Source organism: Mustela putorius, unplaced genomic scaffold, assembly GCF_011764305.1.
Source record: "Mustela putorius furo isolate JIRA1106 unplaced genomic scaffold, ASM1176430v1.1 tig00537335_pilon_pilon_pilon, whole genome shotgun sequence".
In the NCBI taxonomy this organism is placed as follows: domain Eukaryota; kingdom Metazoa; phylum Chordata; class Mammalia; order Carnivora; family Mustelidae; genus Mustela; species Mustela putorius.
The window spans coordinates 803,239-826,113 of NW_025422457.1; the positions used below are offsets into that span (position 1 = coordinate 803,239).

The following is a 22,875-nucleotide window of genomic DNA, read 5'->3' on the forward strand; positions in this document are numbered from 1 at the left end:
CCAAGGTTCTGCAAAACTCCCAGTCAGGAGACATGGTACAGATGGGTTTGGGCTGGTCTCCTAGGGGAGGGGCCCTGCCATGCTGGGACCAAGGCAAGTCTTACTGGGAAGAGCAACTCCATCAAAGCACAGGGCAGGGTTTGCTATAAGCAAGTTAGGTAGCAAGTGTTGGCCCTGTACTGTTTCCCACAGTACTGCTTATGCTGTGGTGCGTGGGAGGGAAACGGCACCTGCCAGCTCCCTGTTCCGGAAGCAATCGCTCTGTGAACTCTGATTTTCTGGGACACACTCAGAGATAAGCAAAAAACCTTCCCACTATGTGCCACAGATGCTCTTTAGATCATTGTGTCTACACTATATGTTTGCAGGATGTTTGTCCTGCCTTCTCTCCAAGGGCAGTCTCAATGCCTATGGGCTCTCCTAAGCCAAGCCGACTGACCTTTAAGGCCAGATGTTAAACCCTGCTGGTTTCGAGAGTTCATGAAATTCAGCCCCTGTTGAAGCCCTTTCTAAGCCAACAGCTATGCAGATTCGTTTTCCCCATGCGCTCTCCTGTGTCCTAATCTGTATCTCACCTCTCTCTACAATCATGGCTTCCTCCCCCATTACAGCAGCCACATTCTGTTTCTCTCCCAAAATGAGTCTCTGTACTTCCTATCTTCTTGGATGTGGCCTCTTTCCTGCCTTTAGTTGTTGAGTTTGTTGTGACAGTCCTCAGGTCAGTTCTGGGGTATTTAGGATATAGTTGTCTAGTTGTATTAGTGGCAGGAAGTGTGCCTAGGGTCCTTGTACTCTGCCACCATCTCCCCAACATTTGCCAACACTTTTTATATCTTAAATTTACATGTTGTTCTATATCAACTGACCTAAAAAAATCAGAGTGGGGAAGAGATAAAATGGAGTTTGAGGTGGGTCCCAAATCCAATAACTAGTGTCTATGTGAGAAAAAGGAAAGGAAGATTTGGATACAGACATGCCGGGAAGAAGGCCATGTAGACAGAGGCAGAAACTGGAGTTACGCTGACACAAGTCAAAGAATACCCGGGGCCACCAGAAGCTGGTAGCAGCAAGAGAGGATTCTACCCTACAGCCTTCAATGAGAACAAGGCTTTGCTAACACTTGATTTTGGACCTTGAGCCTCCAGAACTGTGAGAGAATAAATTTCTGTGTTTTATACTACAAAGTACCAGTTTGTGATATTTTGCTATGGCAATTCTAGGAAACTGATATAGCCTATAACATTTTGTGACAAAAAGTAAGAAACGGCTCAAAGATTGATGGGGACATATCAAAAGAAGACAAGAGCCATTTTGAAGGAGCTCCCAGTGACCAAATAATGATAGTAATGGACTGTAGCCCATTGAAAAAAACAGAAATCTGTGAGTATATACAGTACAGATACACAGACATGGATGCTGGGAGAAGCAATCAGCCATGGACCCTGAGCATCTCTACGCATTCTCCTTGGGTATGTCCGGCTCTGACTACTCTCTACCTGGGCCATTTCTCAGGGTTGTGTGTATAGCAAGCACCTCAGGGATGAGGGATATTTTCCCAAACCCTGACAAAGAGCAAGCTTGCTTCCATGTGCTATGAAAGTGGTGAATCTCCAAAGCTCCTTCACTGTAACACAACCCACTGCATATGCAGGAATCCATCCAGGCCCACCTGCATCATCCCTCTGGGACTTGGGGGATTCGAGAAACCAATGCAAATCAAATAAATCTCATGCAGTTTGGCATACCATGAATAATAAAGGCCTTTGGCCCGGATCCAGGAGTCAAACCTCTGCCAGTATCTAAGAAACAGTAACAGACTAACTTATTAGCTTACAAGTAGGGTACAATCCTAGATCTTTCATAGTTCTTGACAATGAATAAATAAATAAATAAACAGGGGAGAAGGGAAAGCCCATGTTTATAGAAGAATGCCAAATAATAAATGTAGAAGAATTGATGGGAGTTGGAAAATCATTAATAGATATTAAAACTAGTGGGTAGGGGCACCTGGGTGGCTCATTCAGTTAAGTGGTGAAATTCAGCTTGGGGTCATGATCCTGAGGTCCTGGGATTAACCGTACATGAGGCTCCCTGGTCAGCGGACAGCCTGCCTCTCCTCCCTCTGCCTGCCGCTCTGCCTACTTGTGCTCTCTATCCCTCTGTCAAATAAATAAATAAAATCTTAAAAACAAAACTAGTCAATAAAATTTGATGAGGAAAAGGATATTTACATAGTCTCAAAGTATCTCCTCACAAATTACTAATTACAAAGGGAAAAACAGAAATTTTACAGTAGAGAAATCTGGCAGACACCACATTAAGAAAGTGATCAAAGTTAACATAATCAACACTGGGACAAATAGACATCATGTATCTCCTGGTATAATGCACTGAGAAGGACATAATCCTGTGGTATTTCTCCTAAAAATGTATAATCTGAATCTAATTATGAGGAAACATCAGAACAGCCCAAACTGGGACATTCTACAAAAGAGCTGGCCTATATTCTTCAAACCTATCATACATAGTATAGAAAGAAAAACAAAGGCTAAGCAACTGTTCCAGACTAAAGGAGGCTAAAGAAACAACTAAATACAGTGCATGATCCTGGACTGGATGATAGATCAGAATGTTTCAAAGACTATGAAGATTTTTTAAATAAATGATCAATTTGAATATGGATCATAGATTCAAGAATATTGAATCAATATTAAAATTTCTGATTTTAAGAAAAAAGAACTATTGTACACTGTTGGTTAGAATATAAATTGGTACAGCCATTATAGGAAACAGCATGGAGGTTCTTCAAAAAAATTAAAAATGGGGGGGTTCTTGGGAGGCTTAGTCAGTTAAGTGTCTGACTTTGGCTCAGGTCATGATCTCAGGCTCCTGGGATCCAGCCCTGCATCAGGCTCTACACTCAGCAGGAAGTCAGCTTCTCCCTCTCTTTCTGCCCCATCCTCCAGACATGGGCACACACCCGTGTGTGCACTCTCTTTCTCTCAAATAAATAAATAAAATCTTCCAAAAAAATTAAAAATTAGAACTCTCATGTGATCCAGTAATGCCAGTTTTGGGTATATATCTAAAGGAAATGAAATCAGGATCTTAAAGAGATATCTGCACTCCCATGTTCACAGCAGCATTATTCACAATAACTAAGATATGGAAATAATCTAAGTGTTTACCTAAGGATGAATGGATAAAGAAGATGTGGTATGTGTATATATACACATATATACATACACACACAATGGAATATTATTCAGCCATGAGAAAGAAGCAAATCCTGACAACACAGATGAACCTGGAGGACATTATGCTAAGTGAAATAAACCAGACAAATATTAAATGATCTCACTTTGATGTAGAATTTAATGAAATTAAAAAGTCAAACTCACAGCAGCAGCAAATAGAGTAGGTGATTACTAGGGGCTGGTGGGGAATGGGAGATAGGGAGATGTTGGTCAAAGGGTACAAAATTGCAGTTATGCAGGATAAATAAATCTAGAGATCTAATATACAGGCATGATAGGGGCGTCTGACTTGCTCAGTTGGTAGAGCAACCGCTCTTGATCTCCAGGTCATAAGTTCAAGCTCCACACTGGGCATGGAGTTTACTTTAAAAAAAAATTCTTAAAAATTAAAAAAAAATAATAATAGGGGTGCCTGGATGGCTAGGTGGGTTGAAGCCTCTGCCTTCGGTTTGGTTCATGATCCCAGGGTCCTGGGATCGAGCCCCACATCAGGCTCTCTGCTCAGCGGGGAGCCTGCTTCCTCCTCTCTCTCTCTGCCTGCCTCTCATCTCTGTCTGTCAAATAAATAAATAAAATAAAAAAAAATAATATACAGGCATGATGACTATAATAAATAATGCTGTACTGAATACTGAAAATATGCTGAGAGAGTAAATCAGGTAATCTCATCACAAAAAAAAGATAACTATACGAGAAGAAGATATATTAGTTAGACTATAGTTACCATTTCACTATATGTACATCTATCTATATGTACACAACTGATGTGTGTGTGTATACAGAATGCCCTGCAGGAACTCTGAGCCCAGAGGGTCTTAAAAAAAAAAAGAGAAAAGAAATTTCAAAAGAACTCATGACACCAAAAAAAGTCCAAATTTTTATAATGATGGTAGAATAACAAAGTCTTTGTTCTAAGAAATAATGAAGTATTTAGTGAGTAGGGGACACAATATCTGTGACTTATCTAAAATAGTCTGCAACTTATGTAAAATGGTTCAGAAAAAATTTGAGTGTGCATATAAATAGGGAGAATGCTAAAGCAAATATAGACAACTGGTATATCTAGGGGCAATTGGGTGGCTCAGTCGGTTGAGCGGCTGCCTTCAGTTCAGGTCATGATCTCTGGGTCCTGGGATCGAGCCCCCACATGGGGCTCCCTACTCAGTGAGGAGCCTGCTGCTCCCTTTCCCCACCCACCTGCCTCCTGCCCCCCACTGGTACTCTCTCTTACTCTTCTCTCAAATAAATAAAACCTTTAAAAAAATAAAAATAAAAATAAACGATTGGTATATCTTAAATAAAGACTATCCAGAAGTTCCTTGCACTATTTCTGAAACTTGAAAAAAATTATATCATGTATAATTAGTTAATAATGTACCATTATTATTATTATTAATACATTATATAATATATATTATACATAATATATATTAAAATAATACATTACATTAATTATACATTATATAATATATAATATATATTATATTATATAATGTATTATATTAATACATTACTTAATATTCTTATTTAATTCATAATTACTTATTAAATATTATTTATTATTTAAAATCTGCTAAGAGAGTAGATACCAAGGGTTCTCAGCTCCAGTAAAAAATGGTAACCATGAGGGGTGCCTGGGTGGCTCAGTGGGTTAAGCCTCTGCCTTCAGCTCAGGTCATGATCTCAGAGTCCTGGGATCGAGCCTCGCATCGGGCTCTCTGCTCAGCGGGGAGCCTGCTTCCTCCTCTCTCTGCCTCTCTCTCTGCCTACTTGTGATCTCTGTCTGTCAAATAAATAAATAAAATCTTTAAAAAAAAAATGGTAACCATGAAAGGTAATGAAAATGTTCATAAGTTTGACTGTGAGAATCATTTCACAATGTATACATGTATCAAAGAGTAAAACATCATGCTGTACATCTTACATGGATACAATTTTTATTTGTCAAAAATCATGAAAATAAGTTATACCAAAATAAAAACTTAACACCTCTCCCTGGCAAAAAAAAACAAATAAGGCAAAAGAATTGCCTTGATTAGATACTGGACAGCACATTCTTGAAATAAGATGAAACATAAGAGAAAACACAGACAAGGGTTTACATTTTAAGTTATTGTTCATTTTATACTTCACTTCATACTCCATGGAGCTTTGATTAAAACAGTAAACTACATTTACTTGAATTTTTCATACACATACACACCCATAAGTTTAGATGGATGCTATACATATGTTTTATACATATATAGATGTATATGTGTGTAAATACATGTAAATATAAAATGTCAGATATAGAAAAGAAAAACAGAGAGATTAAGAGTGGGGCTCTGAACTCCTATACAGGCAAGTCTAAATCCCAGTACCATCACTGATAACCTGGCTAATCTTGGGCAAGACAATAAACCGCTCTGTGCCTGAATCTCCTCATTTTTAAAATGCAGACAATAGGGGCACCTGAGTGGCTCAGCTCGTTAAGCATCTGCCCTCGGCTCAGGTCATGATCTCGGGGGTCCTGGGAGGAAGCCCGCATCAGGCTTCCTGATCAGCTAAGAGTCTGCTTCTCCCTCTGCCCTTCCTCCCTTCCTTCCCCCTCCTCATGCTCTCTTTCTTTTCAATAAATAATTCTAAAAAAAATTTTTTTTTAAAAGATTCCCTTTAAAATGTAGACAATAATGTTTCTAATCTAAGATTCTTATGGGGGCCCTTGGGTGGCACAGTCAGTAGGGCATGCAACTCTTGATTTTGGGGTCATGAGTTTGAGCCCCACACTGGGTTTAGAGACTACTTAAAAATAAAAAAAAATCTTAAAATTCGTGTGAAGATTTCAAAGGACAACACATGTAAAGACCTTAGCACATTCAGCAATGAGTTATTATTATTTCACTGGTTTCCAAAACTAGTACCAAAAGAAAATGATTCTCTACCTAAAAGATAATTAATGAAATACCAAATGGCTTGAGATTGCAGTTACAAACTACTTCATACCAGTCTGAAAGAAAGGGGAAAAAAAGCCGAGTCAAAGGGGACCAGACCAGAGTGTTTAAATTAAAATTTAAACAAAAATAAAAAATTAAACATAATAAAAAATTAAAAATTTAAACAAAACATAAAATTCCTCTTTACAACTAGATTACAGATGTCAAAACATTTTGAGAACAATGTATTAAGAATGATCTTCGTTTTTTTTTAAGAGAAAGAAAGAGAGCATGTGCAGGACACAGGTGTTGGGGGGAAAGCAGAAGGAGAGAGAATCTTAAGCAGACTCCACATCCAGTACGGAGTCCCACAGGGGGCTGATCTCACAACCCTGAGAAAATTATCTTTATTTGAAAGTTCCTTTGATTCTGCTTAGTTTACTCAAATTTATATTCAATAGGTGAGATTTACAGGGTTTTTTTTTTTTTAAACTATTTCTTTTAAAAGCATCCTTACCACCTGTTTAAATTTCTAAAAGGGAGAACTACTTGACCACATGGACTCTGCAACCATTTGTAAGAGTTCCAGTTAACAGGGGCACTTGGGTGTCTCAGTCAGTTGAGCATCCACTCTTGGTTTCAGCTCAGGTCATGATCTCATGTGTCGGTTGTGAGATTGAGCCCAAAATTGGGCTCCAGGCTTGACGAGGAGTCTGTTTGAAGATTCTCTCCCTCTGCCCCTCCCCTCCTCCTACATACGCACACACAAGTACACACACACACACACACACACACACACATTCTCTCTCTCTCTCTCTCTAGGAAAAATAAATAAATCTTTAAAAAAAAAAAAGAATGGTGGTTAACGGAATTTTATTTAGTAATTAAGATACTGAAGGAGAATAATAAATTATGTCATTTATCAGAACTTATAAACTCAAATGCCTACATAGGCCAGGCATCAGAAACAATCACGTAAAATCAATAAGGAAGAACTAAGACCCACAGAGACTGAAGAGCAAAGTACTCACCAAAACGCATTCAAACTCAAGTTTTGTTTGGTTTTTTAAACATTGTGGCATATATGTTCAGGCTGTTTTCACCACTTAATTTCAGATACAAAGTCCTTAGGACCTTTATGATACAATGCAAACTTGATGTCTCATAAAAGATACTAACAAAATGGATTATTTCTGAAAATATTCATGCACATCAAAAACATCACGAAATGTTTCAATGACTTCAGAAAGGCAGTTTTATCTTTAAAGATATCCTAAATGGGTTACCTCTCCCTCTTTGTGCTCACAATTCAGATACACTTTCATACGTCATAATACATAATCTTTAAGGTACCTTACAACTGACATTTTATGATACCACGATTATTAAACAAAATTCCTTCCAGCTGGTGAAACATGCATACCTATGAAATAATTTAATTACTACCAAAACATCTGAAAATTGCTATATTCATTCATCCCTGAAATGTTTGGCCTAAATATTTTTAATGAAAATTAATACTTAATTTGCATTTTGGACATGGTACTGACACTTTATCCCATTTAAATACCTGTCACCAATGTTTTAAAAAAGTTTTTTGAAATAAAATACCAATCCCACCTTTAATAAAGTCTTTTAGATGTTCTCCAGTAAGTATACTAGGAAAAGAAGGTACATTTAAGTGAACAATACCCAGTATCTCCAAGGTCCAAAGTAATCTCTCTTTTCCACTGGATTCCCTAGCACTTGCATCACCATTTTATATTATAATCATATTTTGTATATTTTATCTTCTCTAATATGCTTTAAATTATGTAATGGCAGAAAGCCTATCTTTATATTTTATCCGCATCAAAAAGCATTTAGTACTTGTACAGAAGTGCTCATTAAAAAAAAAAAATCCAAGAGAAACCTACCATTTCTCAAGAAAATGATGATCTCAAGTTAAGCTCTTTCAAAATCTGAAATGAACTTTTTTTTTATAAAATTCAGAGAAGTTCTCAATATCTGTAGCTGGCTAATATTTAAGCAATATTTAAGCAAATTTTGAGGTAGATAAATATTACAATAACTCTCCCTCTCCCTCAGCCCCTCCCCACTCTCCACCCCGCCATGCTTTCTCCTCAAATAAATAAAATCTTAAAAAAAAAAAAAAAAAAAAAAGATACTTAAGCTTAGGCTTAGTTTTAAGCCTTTATTTGAGAGGAAGATGCTATGATTTTGGAAAATATTATTTACCAATCATCAAATCTTACCTGAGGATTCCAACCTGGATCTAATTTCTTAACTACTGCAATATACTCCCGCATTGCTTGACTGGGGCTTGAATCACCAAGTGCTTTCCATGCTTCCCTATAGTAAAGAATATCCAAAATGATGTATCATTATCTATGGAAGTAACATAAATGGCATATTCCTTTTTAGTATTAAAAACTGGCATGCAAAAAAACAACAACAACAACAACAACAACAACAAAAACTGGCATGCAAATGTCCACAATAGCCAAACTATGGAAAGAACCTAGATGTCCATCAACAGATGAATGGATAAAGAAGATGTGAGATATATGTATGTATATATATATACATACATACATACACACACAACAGAATAGTATGCAGCCATCAAAAGGAATAAAATCTTGCCATCTGTGACAACGTGGATGGAACTAGAAGGTATTATGCTGAGCAAAATAAATCAATCAGAGAAAGACAATTACCATATGATCTCCCTGATACAAGGAAGTTGAGAGGCAACGTGGGGGGTTTGGGGAGGTAGGAAAGGAATAAATGAAACAAGATGGGATCGGGAGGGAGATAAACCATAAGAGACTCTTAATCTCACAAAACAAACTGAGGGTTGCCAGGGGTGAGAGGGTAGAGGGAGGGTGGTGGGGTTATGGACACTGGGGAAGGTATGTGCTATGGTGAATGCTGTGAAGTGTGTAAACCTGGCGATTCACAGACCTGTACCCCTGGAACTAATAGTACATTATATGTTATTAAAAAAATTGAAAAATCCAAAAAGCAAAAACTGGCATGCACATTTTAAGGATGTGAGATATAGACAGAAGAAGCCATAGATGAGTAGCTCTTTTTTTGCATTCACAATGGCCTATACCAACACAGATTACACTCCACGACCTAAGGAGACTTTTTAGACATTTTTTTCCCTAATCACCCTCCCCCATGAAATTTTATAACACAGATATGTTGCATATTGAATGAATTTTAGAAGACCACAAACAACTGTAATATCCAAGATTTTATAACTCCCCCAAACCCACCTTTCATCCCTACTGATCTACAGACCAATAAAAGTAGTTTCCACCTTCTACAGTATTTTGGTAACATGGGAACGAATCACACAAATCAATATCCCTTGGGAAAATACTTTGAACTTCGAATTTAAGCTGGGAGAAATATGCCTTCCCCTCTTGTTGTTCTCTCAAGTCCCACACAGGGACTTCAAAAAGTGAGGGGTGTTAAGGACAGAGGTAAGAATTCTAATTAGTAAGAAGGTAGGGACTACTCTGCAGGATAAATATCAAGAGTAATATTCTAGTCCTGTGCCCCTTCGGAGTCATCCTTTCCTTCTTCTTTCTGCAAGCTGCCTAGATAGGCTCCTTCTTGGTCTTGCCCTGCCAATTCTTTCTACTTTCACCCAGGAAGTAGATCCACTGATTCACTGTAAAATATAATTCAGTGCCAAGGTTTTTCACTACCATCCTGCTCCCACAATGAATATAACATCTTTTTGAAATTTTCCAAGTTTATTTTTACTGATCCTCTTGAGAGTTACCTGTGTACATCCTAACATCTACACCTAAATATATCAGCATATATCAAATGGGAAATTTAACATTAATATTATTATATAAACATAGATGACCTTCACGTTTCCCTGATTTCCCACTAATGTCCTTTGTAGATTTCTTCTCCCAGACCAGGAGCCAATCAAGATTCACACATAGCGTTGAGTTTTGTGTATCTTTAGCCTTTTTTGTCTTCCATGATACTGATATTTTTTAAGAGTCCACACCAGTTTTATAAGATATCTCTCAATTTGGATTTGTCTGACTGTTTCCTCACCTACACGGTGTTCCTCCCCAAAAATGAATAATCATGATTAGAGTCAGGTTAAAGGTTTTGGCAAAAGCAATATACAAGTGAGAAAAAAAAAAAAAGCAATATACAAGTGAGAAGTCCTTCACAATGTATCCCAATTGGCAGCACAGGACATCACTTTGTCCCACCCATCACCAAAGATAAGATTAAGGACTTGGTAGAAGCAGTTTCTCCTGTCATCTTCCCTGTAATTAAAAAGTCAACTGAGGACCAGATTGTGTATATGCTCCTCAGTAGTTTTTCATCTAATGGTTTTAGCATTCCCTGATGATTCCTGAATCATTCCTGAATTATTATATATTATATATTATATATATATTATATATTCCTGAATTATTATAGTGGTTGTAAAATCAAAACTTCAAAATTGCTAAGAAACAATGTTAAAACAGGCAAGCACAGTGGAAAAAGTAATGCTGAAGTTATGAAATTTCAGAAATTAAAACAAAACAAAACAAAACACAATAAAAGTTGCATCAGGTGTTCTCCACAACAGTAATAAAGTGTCAGAGACCTATTGGTTATCATCAGCAGAGAGCTCTGCCAAAGCACTGCTTCCTTCACCGAGAAGGTCCTACACACAAAAAAAGGCGGCTGAACTAAACATGGGCTTAATGACGTAACTGATTTACACTCAAGTTTAAAATGTGCATCTCTTTGCAGCTGGGTAGCAAACAGTTTGTAGACAGGCAACTTGTCAGGGGACTACACCTTGAGTAGCACTGCTTTAGAAGGTAAAGTTAGAATCCATTTTTGGCGCTCTTCTCTTCAACCATATTTCATTTTTTTTTAAACCCCACCCTTTATACTTTTAATTCAGGGTTGATGCTTGCAAAGTTCTTCCTCCTATAACTAAGGGTCTCTATTATATGCATTTTCTTTTTTTCACTTAGGGTAAGAGTAAATAAGACCAATTACCAATTGTCATGATGACGAACCTCTGAATTCGGAGTAAAAAAACTGGGAAGGGGATAATCTTTTTACGGATTCAGAAAAGAAGCAGGACTCAGAATCTCCCCCCTCCCACCTTTCTTCCCAAGCAGTTATTATAAGCACTTCACTGTGGTGTGGGTGGGGCAAGGTACCAAAGAGCACAAGAGATAAGAAGATAAAATTGGGGCAGGGGAGAAGAATAATACTGGGTGGCTCAGTGGGTTAAGCCTCTGCCTTTGGCTCAGGTCATGATCTCAGGGTCCTGGGATCAAGCCCTGCATCAGGATCTCACTCAGCTCAGCGGGGAGCCTGCTTCCCTCTCTCTCTCTGCCTCCCTCTCTGCCTACTTGTGATCTCTCTCTGTCAAGTAAATAAATAAAATCTTAAAATATATATAAAATATATATACATCCACACACATACGTACACATATGTATACACACAGAGACACACAGAATAGTAACGGGATTGATCCTGTTCTTCTCCCTTCCCATCCTCCTATCCTTTCAAGATTCCTCCGCAGGGCAGAAGTGGTGATCCATTAGGGGCTGAATGACAGGACAGGAAGATCTCAAGCAATAGCTCCTACCATCACTCTCTAAGAAGCTAGTCATATGGAAGGAGTGTATGTCTGTCATGAACTATGTGTATACCAACATCATGGCATGAGAATCCTTTAGTAGACTTAGCTGAAAGCGGATTCTTTTAATCTCTCTCCCAACTGCACATTGTTAGCACAGTCTTCAGCAGAGAGATTAATATAAAAATAATTCTTTAATCTGCTCACTACTTTCTAATTCCTAAACACCTAAACCATTTCCAACAACCTTATTAGATTCCAAGAATTTCTTACCATTTTTGCTTTCCTTCAAAATCAAAGAAGCTTGGTTTAGGAGTATTGCAATTTCCAACTTTGACCTAATTGAAGGGAGGGGAAAAAATACATCAAGAACTTATTTTTCAAAGAATTGCCAGAGAAACTTTTTTTTTTCAAATTTATTATGTATACTCAGTAACTACAGGTTAGAAAATATTTGCATCTATATAGAATAACAAAATTTAACATTCTTTGCAAAAGCAAACAAAAGAACAAATTTTAAATACAAGCTGCTTTGACTTACTGTATAAAATCACTGTTTCTAATTCTGTGATACATAAAAAAATATGAGTGAAAACACTTGCACTCCTAAACTAGTAGGCAAATTATATATAAAAGGCAAATTATAAATATAAATTATGTAATCCTTATTACCAATTATCATATAAAAGAATTTTCAAACATGCAACAAACAAGCTTTAAAGTAGTTTATCAGAATTCATAATATTGTTTATTTAGCCTCATTCTAATTACACTATCAGCATTTTACCTCTCCCAAATTCCAGGAAAATGCATACTCTTAGTAAAGTATCCTATTATGAAACTAATTGACATAAATATTGATGCTGACAGCCTTGCAAAAAACTTTCAAGGGTTTTTCAACAATATAAATTCTATCTACTCCACAATAATCTTTTCTTGTTTGTCAATACTTATTTGTAACCCTCAAATAACATTTGTAGTGAAGCTATATATTTTCATTGTGAGTAAACATAAATGAAATTCACATAAGTGCAGAATTCACTATACAGCCCCCGATTCCCAATGCCAAAAATAATCTCTTTCTGATAAACTCTCACAGCATTTACTCCTATACCTCTGACAGCACTTTCCACTTTTACCGGGTGTTACAAAGTTTTTTGTAAAGTCTCTTCTTTCTATCAGAACACAGCCTCTAGGAAATCATTCTTAACTCACTCACTGCACCTTATATAGTGCCTATCCTACAGTAGAAATGTTTTTTGAATGTGGAATGAATATGTTAGGCATATGTTCAACCAAATACTTACTTTTCCTAATACCACAATCCAAGCCCCATCTACTTCTCAGAGACCCTCTCGCCATCTACTCATTTCATACACTTGAATTTTGCTAAAATCAAACTGATGATCTACTTGCTAACTAGACTGATCTACACACTGCTTTAAGGATTTTCACCCTGAGTTTCACTTCTGTTACCCTCCTCGCCTGAAATGCCCTTTCCTCTTCCTTCAGCTTTTCACACCTTTCAGTCTCACTCAAGGTTCAGACTGTAAAAATCCTTTCAGTCTACAATGATCTCATCCATCTCTGAATTCATTACAAGTATCATCTCCATCAACTGCTTAGCTATTAATCACATGGCCCTCTGATGAATATTAAAATGTTCACTTATACAGGAGCAGCCCTATTATAAGGGGACCAAGGGAAGAAACAGTGAAAGAGCAGAAATTGCATTTCTTGATCAACATAAACCAAAAGCTTCATATATGCTATGGCAAATGAGCCACACAACAATCCTGTCATGTCTGCCATTCCAAACTTATTTTACAAATGAGTACAGAGAACCTGAGGAGGGTTGCCTGAGCTCACACATTAGCATATCCCGAATTAATAGTCAGGATGTGAATTTAGGACTATCTGACTCCAAAACCCAATATTCCTTTTCCATAGCACTGTTTTACATGCCACATTGAATCTAGGCTTCAGTTCTGGCATCTCCAAAATCACTTCAATTACTAGACTGCTAGAAACATGAAAGAAAGGGTGCCTGGGTGGTTGTCAGTTAAGCATCTGCTTTTGGCTCAGGTCATGATCTCAGGGTCCTGGGACTGAGCACCATGTTGGGTTCCCGGCTCATCAGGGAGTCTGTTTCTCCCTCTGCCTCTCCCTGCCCCCTTGTGCTCTCGCTCTTTCTCTCTCAAATAAATAAAATCTTTAAAAAGAAGGAAAAGGGCGCCTGGGTGGCTCAGTGGGTTAAAGCCTCTGCCCTCGGCTCAGGTCATGATCCCAGGGTTCTGGGATTGAGCCCTGAGTCGGGCTCTCTGCTCTGCGGGGAGCCTGCTTCCTCCTTTCTCACTCTCTGCCTGCCTCTCTGCCTACTTGTGATCTTTCTCTCTCTGTCAAATAAATAAAATCTTTAAAAAAAAATAAAATTAAAAAAAATTAAAAAATAATAAAAAGAAAGATGAAACCATGATACATCATAAAAACAGCAGTCATTACTATTTTTGTTTTTTATCCAGACACCAGCCAGTGGCAGAAACAAATACCAATACCTATTCTCCATTTCTCCTACAGTAATGGAAGTCTCAGCGAGACACACGGTCCTCCAGCTAAACTTTATATGTGACTATGCAACTTCCGCCCAGGTTCAGGGGACTGGATATGTGTGAAGGTGGTATAAACATCTTCCTTAAAAAGAAAAGGGGGGGGGGGACGCCTGGGTGGCTCGGTTGGTTAAGCCACTGCCTTTGGCTCGATTCCAAGGTCCTGGGATCGAGTCCCACATCGGGCTCCTTGCTCGGCGGGGAGCCTGCTTCTCTCGCTGCCTCTGCCTGCCTCTCTGCCTGCTTGTGTGTACTCTCTCTCTCTATCTCTGGCAAATAAATAAAATCTTTAAAAAAGAAAAAAAAAGAAAAGGGGGGTACGTGGGTGGCTAAGTTATGTGTCTGCCTTCAACTCAGGTCATGATCCCAGAGTCCCAGGATCAAACCCCACGTGGGGCTCCCTGCTCAGTGGGGAGTCTACTTCTCCCTCTGCCATTCACCCTGCTTGTGCTCTCTCTTGCTCTATTAATAAATAAAATCTTTTTTTAAAAGGGGGGGAGAATTGGGGGACTTGTATTTCCCTTTCCCTGAGCCCTGACTAGCACATGCATGCAGTGATGATCAGCCATCTCTGGGCATGCAAAGAGGATCCCAAGGGAACAGTTCTCAAACTTTCTGGTCTCATGATCCCTTTACATTCTTAAAAAATGAGGACCCCCAAGGAGCTTTGTTTATGTGGATTATATCAATATGTACCATATTAAAAATTAAAAGACATTTTAAAATATGTATTAACTCATTTAAAAATAATAAACTTGGGCAACCCTCTCAGTCCCCTCCCTCTTCCGGACCTTTGTACTATCACTCAATAAAGTTCACTACCGCTCAATAAAAAGTAAAATAAAAACAATAACTCATCAAGTTAATATAAGTAACAATTTTATAAAAATAAATGTATATTCTAAAGCACAAACTTAGTGAGAAAAGTGACATTGTTGTACACTCTCCAGATCTCTTTAATGTCTGCCTTAACAGAAGGCAGTTATATTCTCATATCTACTTCTGTATTCAATCTATTGCAATATGTTGCTTTGGTTGAAGTATATGAAGAAAATGCTCACACAGACGTGCTATTACAAAAGAAAGAGGTATTTTAGTAGCCTTTTCAGATAACTGTGGATAGTCTTCTCTGATACCACAAGTAGCAGTTTAACACTGGATGCAATATGGACTCTGATGTCATATGAGTTTTTCCTACTGCTACACTAAAATCCATTGGTCTGACTTGCAATGTGAATGGCTCTTTTACTCAGACATAATCTGTAACATTCCACACAACACTTGGAAAATAGGGTTCACTGAGTTATGCATTCCTCCCAAATGTTGACACAAGAGCTGAAGTTTACAATCATTAAAATCACCACCAATCTCATCAAAAAAGTTCTTAAATATTAGGCAGCTGTCAGGTTCATGTGACAGACACAGATTTTCCAAACCTCTCATTTTCACTTGAAGGCTCAAATGTGACCACTGGAAACAAGTACTGTCAGCTGTTTCCTTAAAGGAAAGATCTCTTATATAGGCTCACTTCATTCACTTTGAGGAGACCATCTGCCAAATACTCAAATTTGAATAAGCATAGTTAATCTGTGAGTTGTTTTATTAAGGAAAAATGATGTTTCATGAAAAATGTGAATAGCTCAGTTTGCAACTCAAAAATTACACAAGTGCTTGTCCTCAGTAGAGCCAACATAACTCAGTGTGGATAATGGCCTGGTGTGCACTCCCCATTTCATCACACACAATATTAAAAAGACTTGTACTCAAGAGTTAATATTTAGTAGAAATCAGTAATTTTTACCACTTTATCAAAGACATTTTTTTAAGTTAAATTTTTTTTTTTTTTTTACTCTGAGTATATGGTGGTGAAATATATGACGACTAGTAGTTTGCTTGCCGCTGTCTGGATTCATGCTGATGCATCAGCAGTTTTATCAAAGAGAAAAAAGGCAAATACTGTCCCAGTATTATTATGTCTAGTATTATTATTTGATCTTATAGATCTCCTAAGGAAGTCTCAGGGATTCTCAGGGATCTCTAGACCACAGTTTGAGAACTGCTGCCTTTGGGGAATGGCCGAACTACAGGACAGAAAAAGACTGAGCCCCGGGATGATCTCATGAAGCAGAATCACTGGACCGGCCTTAGGTCACCTACCTCCAGACCATTATATGTGATGAAAATAAAAGCTCAGCAGCTGACCCTGTATTCCAACTGACACAGAAGCTTCTGCATTCCCAAATTCAAACAATAGTTCTGGATCAGCAAAGACTGGATAAATACAACTACAGGACTTTAGGACATGATGAGTAATAGTTTCCAAATCATAAGCTATAAAGCAGAGTTCTAAAATGTGCCACTTTAACAAAACACTTAAACCCTGTTCTCATATATATATGATATAGCCAACGCCCTTCAAACAGAATGTTTTAGCAAAGAGGGCTAATGGCAAATGCCAGTGAATCATGTGTGGCCAGGTTAAAGTAGGAGAATATATTGGGTATCCTTGCTCTGCTGGTGCTGAAGGCTCCTGTAAAATGAAGCTAACGGGTTTGAAATGTTTATTGTCCTAGAGTTTTCACAGGTGTCAAATAGTTATCTTTTGCTGGGAAAGTGTAGGTTAATGCAGAGGAGCAAAAAACTGTTCACGGGTGTGATGTTTTTGAAACCTCACTAAAAGATGATTTTGGAGCCATAGGCTTATCAGAGACTGAAAGAGCTATGATGTTAGGTAAATTTAGGGCTCTGCCTAAGAAAAGAAAGTCCACAGCTCACCTTATTTTTATTATCTTCCTGGGGACAACTTTATTTCATTCAGCCTCCAAAATACAGTGCTACTCTGAATACAAAATGTGATTGTTTCATGAGAAATTCTGGTCTACCATGCATCAATTATATTGGAATTTCAACCTTATCATCCTCTCAAAGATGCTATTTTTAAAAATTTTATTTATGTATTTGACAGAGAGAGAGCGCAAGTACAAGCAGGGGGAGTGGCAGAAGGAGAAGGAGAAGCAGGATCCCCACTATGCAGGAAGCCTAATGCAGGGCTCGATCCCAGGACCCTGGGATCATGACTCAGCTGAAGGCAGATGTTTAATGGACTAAGCCACCCAGGTGCCCCAAAGACGCTATTTTTAACACTATCTCAGAATTCTTCTTCTTCTTCTTCTTTTTTTTTTTTTAAGATTTTATTTATTTGTCAGAGAGAGAGAGGAAGCGAGAGCAAGCACAGGCTGGCAGGCAGAGACAGAGGGAGAAGCAGGCTCCCTGCCGAGCAAGGTGCCCGATATGGGACTCGAACCCAGGACGCTGGGATCATGACCTGAGACGAAGGCAGCTGCTTAACCAACTGAGCCACCCAGGCGTCCCTCAGAATTCTTCTAAAAATAAAATATCGAGGGGTGCATGGGTGGCTCAATGGGTTAAGCCTCTGCCTTCGCCTCCGGTCATGATCTCAGGGTCCTGGGATCGAGCCCCATATCGGGCCCTGTGCTCGGCAGGGAGCCTGTTTCCCCCTCTCTCTGCCTGCCTCTCTGACTGCTTGTGATCTCTGTCAAACGAATAAATAAAATCTTTTTAAAAAAAATAAATAAATAAAATATTGAGGAGGGCCTGGATGGCTCAATCAGTTAAGTATCCAACTCAGTTTCAGCTCAGGTCATGATGAGGGTCAGCGAGGCCATGAGATGGAGCCCCCGCCTTAGGCTCCACACCGGGCATAGAGCCTGATTAGGATTCTCTCTCACTCTCAAAAAAAAGAAAAAGAAAAAGAAAAAATTAGAAGAGATTGATAAAAATTGTGTCCCAATATCTTATCTAAGTAAGCATAATCTTATTCTGTAACAACAAAGAATTTTATTTCCAGATACAGACTATTTCTAAATACCTTAACGAGTTCTTGAAAGGATGAGGGACATACCTCTTCCAGAATATCTGGATGAAGTGAGGCCTCATGAGACAGAATGGTTACCAGTTGACAGTGACTAGAGTTCACTGATAACTCAGAAATCAGATATTAATAATGATGACACTATTATCAGTAAGTAAAATTATGTCCTCGAAAGAAAAAGAATGTTCTCGAGGGAATTTGGGAGACAAACGGTCTAGCGCTGTCCAGAGAATTATTACTCAGACATGTTAAAGGTCCTAGCACAATGTTCAATAAGCTCTTGTTAAATAACTGAAAGTTTCATTTTAATGTTATGGGGACAGGATAAATAACCAAAGAGAAAAAAAGATATCCAGAACTTCTGCAAGAAAGCAAATTCCAAGGCCAATTTAGGGGCAGTTTTCATTCAACACTGTAATTTGTACCCTATATATCTATAGCTATGTCTGTCAAGTCACTTTAACCAGTATTCATAACTGAAATTCATCAGTCTTCAAAAGAAGGTTCATCTCTATTCAGTATATTCAGTTGAAGAATACAGAGGGACCCTACAACTTTTTTTTTTTTTTTAAAGAATTCAGGAGGAGGGGCGCCTGGGTGGCTCAGTGGGTCAAGCCTCTGCCTTCAGCTCAGGTCGTGATCCCAGGATCCTGGGATCGAGCCCCACATCAGGCTCTCTGCTCGGCGGGGAGCCTCCTTCTCCCCCCCACACCCCCGCCTGCCTCTCTGCCTACCTGTGATCTCTCTCTGTGAAATAAATAAAATCTTAAAAAAAAAAAAAGAATACAGGAGTTAACAGATACCAAGAAGCAAAAGAAAGGTTAAAATTTTTTTGTAAAATAAAATGGGCTATTCCCCAGAACATCTTTGTTTCCAGTGTTCCAAAGAGCTGGAGTTTTCCTAAAATGTTATTTAACCCTTGTTAGCAATTTTTCACGTGTTTAAATCTAGACTCCTCAAGAAACTTTCCAAGACTCTCGAAGGCAAATACCATGATGCTTTTTCTTCTTTCACTCGCAGCAGGCATAACACCCAAGTGTTTTGCACAGAAAAGATGTTATACAATACTGGTATATTAAAATAAAGCAATTATTTCTCCTTCTGGTACCTTCGACTCTTTGAATGATAAATTAAACATGTCTTAAATGACATTACGATTATGAAATTCAGAGCTTTAGAGTCAGGAGTTACAATCTAATTCCAGTTCTGACTGATTTGTCTGTATGACCCTAGGAAGTTATCTACTCTCTTTGGGTTTCCCTTTTCTTTCCAGCCAAAGAAGGGGATTATTTCACCTGGTGTTTACTAGCTCTAAGCAGCATCTTTATAATAGCATCTAACAGTCAGAAGCCCATCCAATCAAAACATAAGTCTAACATATTTAGGATTTTAAAAATACAATGACAAAATTATAATACCTTATTTTGCATTGCATCACCTTTATATTACGATCATATAATTCTCCCAGATCTCACAATTTTCTTTAACATTACTTCCATATGACCATATTACTTCCATAATTACCTCCATATGACCCTTCAGCAAGACTGAATGAAAAACCCTATTTTATCATCCTCATTTTGTAAAGGTTCTGAAGCTGGTAAAACCGTAAGTGCAAGGTCACTGTGCAAGTCAAAGAAGACATGGAAAGCTGTCATTCGGTGTCCAGCCAAATATCACCTCCGGATAGCAGACAGGCCCTTTGCATATTCAGGATTCTAATTCTTAGCAGATGATTATACACACACACACACACACACACACACAGGCAAACTTCATTGCATCTAGCCATCAACCCAGCACGGTAACTATTCCATTCTGGAGGACACAGAAGGTCTCCTGCCGCTCTCCCGCATCCACCCCTTCCCCAGGATTTTACCTGCTTGTACCTGGCATACAGGTACAAGAGCTGCTCCCTGCTGGCCACCTGCACCAGGCCTTGGAGGTGCGCCGCAGCCTTCTCAAAGAGCTCTGTCAGACTCCCGGACGCCTCGGTCTCGGGACTCTGGAGGGATTCCACATCACCGGAGTCGTCCCCCGAGCTCAGCTCTCCGCCGCTGTCGCCCGTGGTAGCCCCCGCGGGCAGGAATGGCGAGGCCATGTGTCCTCGCTCGGCCCGTCCCTCTTGTGTCCGCTCAGTGCTCCTCGGAGCGAGGGTACCGCCGGCTCCCGGGCCTGGCCCACCAATCTCGATCGGGAGCCCGACCTCGAGTCGGACCCAAGCTCACTTACTCCGCGCGGCCTCGCGTAACTGTGCCTCCCTCCCTCCTCTCTCCCGGGCGCGCAGGGCACCCGCGGCGGCTCGCCCCCGGCCGAGCCCGTCTCCTCCGCCTGCCTCTGGCTAACAGAGCGCTCGGGCCCGACCCAGGTTCCTCCACCCGCGAGGCGGTGGGTCGGCGGTCGGTCCTCGGGGATGCGCAGCCGAGAGATCCGGAAAGGAGAGCGGCTGGCGGCGCGGGCGGCCGGGGCGGGACGGGGAGGGGGCGGTGTGCGCGCGGGGCGGGGCGGAGGCGGCGTGCTCGCGGGGCGGGGCGGGGCGGGGCGGCGTACGCGCCTGAGCACGCGTCCGAGCACGCGCACGAGGCGAGGCCGGGCGGAAGCTGCGCGGTGGGCGGGCGAGCGTGGGCGGCCGTACGTGGGGCGCCCTCCTCTAGGAGAACCCGCGGGGTCCCTTTAGGGAGATGTCGCACGGAGAAACTGTACTCAGTCGTTGGGATGTCCACGAATCGTTTCGCTGGAATTACCAATCCCTAAGTCTGGAACATGTTCTCGGAATAGGTCTTCGGGGCGGGAAAGGAGGCCGTGGGTTTGGTAGTGTAGCGATAGGAGCGGAGTCGCGGGAAACACCGAGCTGAGGACGAAGGTTCCGCTGCGCCCCCTCCGCGGATGCTGTGTCCGCGGCGCCCCCAGACTGGCCCCGGATCCCTGCTTTAACTTGAGTAAGGGGTGAACGTTTGGGAGGTGGGGCCTGCACCGCCCGAGCCCTGTGATTGGTCGAGCCGCTTCAGCCCGGGTCTGGCTTTGGGCGCCTGTGGAGCCCCCACGTCCGGGCTGTGCGGGGCCGCCGCCGGGCCCCGGCCTTTAGCGCGACTCTCCTCTGACAGGGCCGCTGCCACTCTGTGTTGACGACACAAGTGAGGCCGAAAAGTCTGACACAGTTCTGCCCGAACTACCCGAGAACTGCGGCGCGATTGTAACCATTAAGTTTCACGTAGCGATGATTATGTCCCGGGTGGTGTAGACAAAATACACGGTGTTCATTTAGTACTCAAAGCAGAGTAACGAGCACCATCAGATGGGTGCAAAGAAAGTGTTCTCAGAAGCGGTTCCTGACCCTGTGGGGTTAGACCTGTCTCCGGGTGGACAAGGGAGAGAAGAAAGGCGAGAAGGGTCAAAGTTTGGGTCGGGATTCAAGAAACCTTCCTTGAGATTCTAGGATGTCCTGGGTCATGGGATGGAGCCCCGAGTTGGCCTCTCGGCTAAGCGGGCTCATCAGGGAGCCTGCGTCCCCCTTCCCCACCATGACCCTGCTTGTGCTTTCTCGCACTATCTCCCTTTCTCTCTCAAATAAATTTTTTTAAAAAATTATACTTTTCTGTATGTACATTATACTTGGATTAAAAACACACGAAAAAGAAAAACAAGAAGAGCCCCCCGACATTGGGAAGCTGGACTGGCACTCACAGCTAAGCCATATTATTGTCCCGTTAGAAATAATCTCAGGAAATCCCAACCTCGGACAAGGTCGTTGTAAAACCATGATAAGACAAGACAAGGCAAATCACTTCATGAATTTGTCTAAACACAGACAAAAACAAGATCACTCTGGCCTACAAAATACTAAACACCCTTTCTCTTGGCCAAAATGAATGGTTACTACTTCTTTACAAATTACAACTTTATTCTCCTATTAGTCTTCTCTCCCTATAGATAAGATTTATTGAGATGCCCAGTCGTGGAATTGCTCTGGCTTTCTGACTGCAACCAATTGAAAACAGATCCCTGCTACCTTAGACTCTCCCTCAAGCACCAAGCACCAACCACCAACCGAAGCCCAAATCCTGTAACAGGTCTCTCTGAACGCCTTCTTACTGAGGAAGCCCATAGTTCCATGTGGTATTTTTCCTTGCTGCAACAAGAATTAAATACAACTGAGTTGACTACAGCTGACTTCTTGGAGGTCTCTAGCTAAAGGGGTTAATACTTGAGAAGGTTTGATTTCTCCAAGATTCTATCAAAACTCCAAAACTACCAGGATATGGCAACTTTGAGAGAATAAATCTTTTACAAGGGGTGTTTCCGTTCAAGCATTTCTTGGGTACTGTAGGGAACTGGATATGTTTTTCTGAATCTCAAGAAAAAAAATCAGCCAAGATATCAGGAAGAGAGGAGAAAATATTAGAATGAAAGTATAACAATCAGTATTAAAGATTAACAACGAATATGGAGAGGTTACTGATTCAAAGGGATACACTGACAAGTCAAAAGCAAGACTGGGAATGCTAACACCTGGACTCCAAAGTGAGGCAGGGAAGGAGCAGTCAGGAGAAAATTGTTAAGAACT

General features: G+C 40.3%; 1 protein-coding gene across 3 annotated transcripts in view; it reads right to left on the reverse strand.

Moving 5' to 3' along the window:
- The window catches only part of ACBD6 (acyl-CoA binding domain containing 6), a 206,542-nt gene extending 185,730 nt beyond the window's left edge, over nt 1-20,812 (reverse strand). For 2 of the 3 annotated variants that reach the window (XR_006604955.1, XM_004767895.2), the window contains exons 1-3: nt 20,191-20,812; nt 12,087-12,151; nt 8,428-8,524 (exon numbers count right to left, since the gene is read on the reverse strand). Coding sequence is in view for 2 of the 3 variants with exons in the window: in XM_004767895.2 (XP_004767952.1) it covers nt 8,428-8,524; nt 12,087-12,151; nt 20,191-20,412 (384 nt within the window). In the remaining variant the exon portion in view is untranslated. The remainder of the gene's footprint in view (nt 1-8,427; nt 8,525-12,086; nt 12,152-20,190) is intronic. The other variant, XM_004767894.2, reaches the window with a different exon arrangement.
- Nucleotides 20,813-22,875: the final 2,063 nt, after the last annotated feature.